This window comes from Tupaia chinensis, unplaced genomic scaffold (genome assembly GCF_000334495.1).
Source record: "Tupaia chinensis unplaced genomic scaffold, TupChi_1.0 Scaffold149256_1, whole genome shotgun sequence".
Taxonomy (NCBI): domain Eukaryota; kingdom Metazoa; phylum Chordata; class Mammalia; order Scandentia; family Tupaiidae; genus Tupaia; species Tupaia belangeri.
In genome coordinates this window covers 545410-547620 of record NW_006209101.1, presented here as the reverse complement: position 1 = coordinate 547620, position 2211 = coordinate 545410, and the positions used below count along the sequence as shown (strand labels likewise).

Below are 2211 nucleotides of genomic sequence, written 5' to 3'. Positions count from 1 at the left end.
GCTAAAGGTCTGTTTCTACATTGCAGAGTGAAAATTAAATCTCTCTGTATACAATGTACATTGTTTTAAGGGGAAAATGGAATCAATACATTACTTCAAAAGCATTATACAATGTTTTAGTTATATTAACAGCATGATATATTGAACGTATATATGTTTATTAGTTCCTAGTTGCCTCTAATTTGGGAAATAAATCCTTTCCCTTTGTGTGTGTGAATGTGTGTGTTTATACAAGTGTACACAGGGTTGTGTAGGAAACATAAAAGAAGTGTGAGATGCCTCTGCCCTGTCTGTGCCATCCACTATTGGCTACTGCTCCTAATTTATTTAAAATACATATTCTTTTATTTTTCTCTTGTTTTTAGTAAGAAAAGCCTTTGATTAAATTCTTGAGCATACAAAACAATCACGACTTATGATTACGTATCCTGGGAAAGATTAAAATTGAATATTTAAGCAAAACCTTCCCTTTTATCTTCACAGGGCACTAATTTCCTGGGTTTTTGTGATTGTTTTTGGACAATCTAAAAACAGATTCATCTTATAACCCATTTCAACATGCAATGCTGCAAAGAAAACATCTTCCTAGGAATGTACACAAGAAAATGAAATGACACTTTAAAATGTTTTCCTTATATGAAATACACTGCAGACACACAAACCACAGGCAGAATAAATAAATAAAAGCTGGTGCAATGCTGCATGAGTGTTTGCCTTACACCACAAAGAAAACACACTTGCACATCTGCACACCATGGTATTTCAGCTTGGAGTGCCATAAAAACGGGATTTAGGCAGGCTGTGTAAACATAGGAGGCTGCAAATGTGTGGTGGTGTGTGTGTGTGTGTGTGTGTGTGTGTGTGTGTGTGTGTTAGGGAGTGAGGGTTGTAAGCAGAAGGGGTGGGACTTGTCAGAAGCAGCTATTTGAGAAAATTCCTTTTTTCTTTCCCATTCATTCTTTCTCGCTTCAGTGTCTGGCACAGTCCTCACAATTACTCACCGGCTCTTCATTCTAAAGACAACCAACAAGCTTTCGGAACTTCCTACAGTGTTTTTCACACACTTTTTTTTTTTTAATGCACCAAATCATTCAATATGTGTTTTATATAAAAAAGCAAACCATTAGCCCGTTTCCTCGTTCCAGAGACCCCGTGGGTTGCAGACTAAATGGGATCCTTTGTTGAGTGTCCAAAAATAACACAGGGTATTGGTAAATTGGCAAATAATAGATTACTCTGTTCCCAAGAACGCCAGAGCTGTTACCATAAATTTTGTTCTGGCCTTATCAGTCTAATTTCTTGCTTTAAGAGAATCTACCGTCCTAACAACAGTAAAACCCACCAAATTGAGCACCCTACGCCTTTTCTCTTCGGACACTCCAGTAATAAAGATAAGGATTGAAAAAGGACGCCGAGTGGGCCGATTTCCTTTATGCACAATGATAGCCTCCAAGCGAAATAGCTCCAACCACAGCGAAAGTTGACTTAATAGCTGCCGCCCACCCTGAACCGGCCGTCCTCTGCCGCCGTGCCCAGGAAGGAGGGGCAGATGGGCAGAGGGAACCAAACCCTTTCAGCTCCCCCACCTCCAGAGGAGGGGGAAGAGGGGGCGGGCATGACAAGAGAGCAGAGTAGGAAGGTGGGCGAGTGGGAGAGACAGAAATGGATGCTGAGGGAGTGGGCGCGAAGGGAAGGTAGGGAAGGTGGAGAACACCGGCCGAGGCTGGCGAGCGGAGCTGTGGGATTCAAGGGAAAGGGGCGGGGGCGCAGAGGGGTCCGATCCTCACCATTGAACGCCCCTGCGTCCGCAGCCGCCGCCGTCTCCTCCTCCTCTTCCTCCTCCGCGTCCTCGGAGTCGGAGTGCATGGGCTCCTCGGCGAAGTTGACCCCCTTACTGGGGGTGCCACCCCCGGCGGCGGCGCCCGCGTCCCCCCAGGTCCTGCCCTCATGGCCGAAGCGCGCGGCGCCTTTGCGCTCGTTCTCCTGCTGCAGGCGCGTGAAGTGCTGCAGCGCGAACTCCAGCAGGTCCGCGGGCTGGTGCCTCAGCACCTCCACCGTGAATTCCTGCAGCAGCTCCGTCAGTCCCGCCGGGATCTCGATGCTCATCCTGCCTCCGGGGCGGCGGGCACCTGGGCGCGGCCCTCGCCCCTTCCTCGGTCCAGCCTACGGCTCTGCGGCCGCCTCGCGAGCTCCGAGGGCGCAGCTGGGCCA

General features: G+C 48.1%; 1 protein-coding gene across 1 annotated transcript in view; it reads right to left on the bottom strand.

The window, feature by feature from the left end:
- The window catches only part of LOC102474565 (cAMP-dependent protein kinase type II-beta regulatory subunit), a gene marked incomplete at its 3' end in the record, with an annotated part of 109629 nt that extends 107455 nt beyond the window's left edge, over positions 1 to 2174 (bottom strand). The window contains 1 exon segment of the mRNA XM_006171084.3: positions 1788 to 2174. Within this exon segment, the coding sequence (XP_006171146.2) occupies positions 1788 to 2106 (319 nt within the window).
- Between the last annotated feature and the right edge of the window lie 37 nt (positions 2175 to 2211).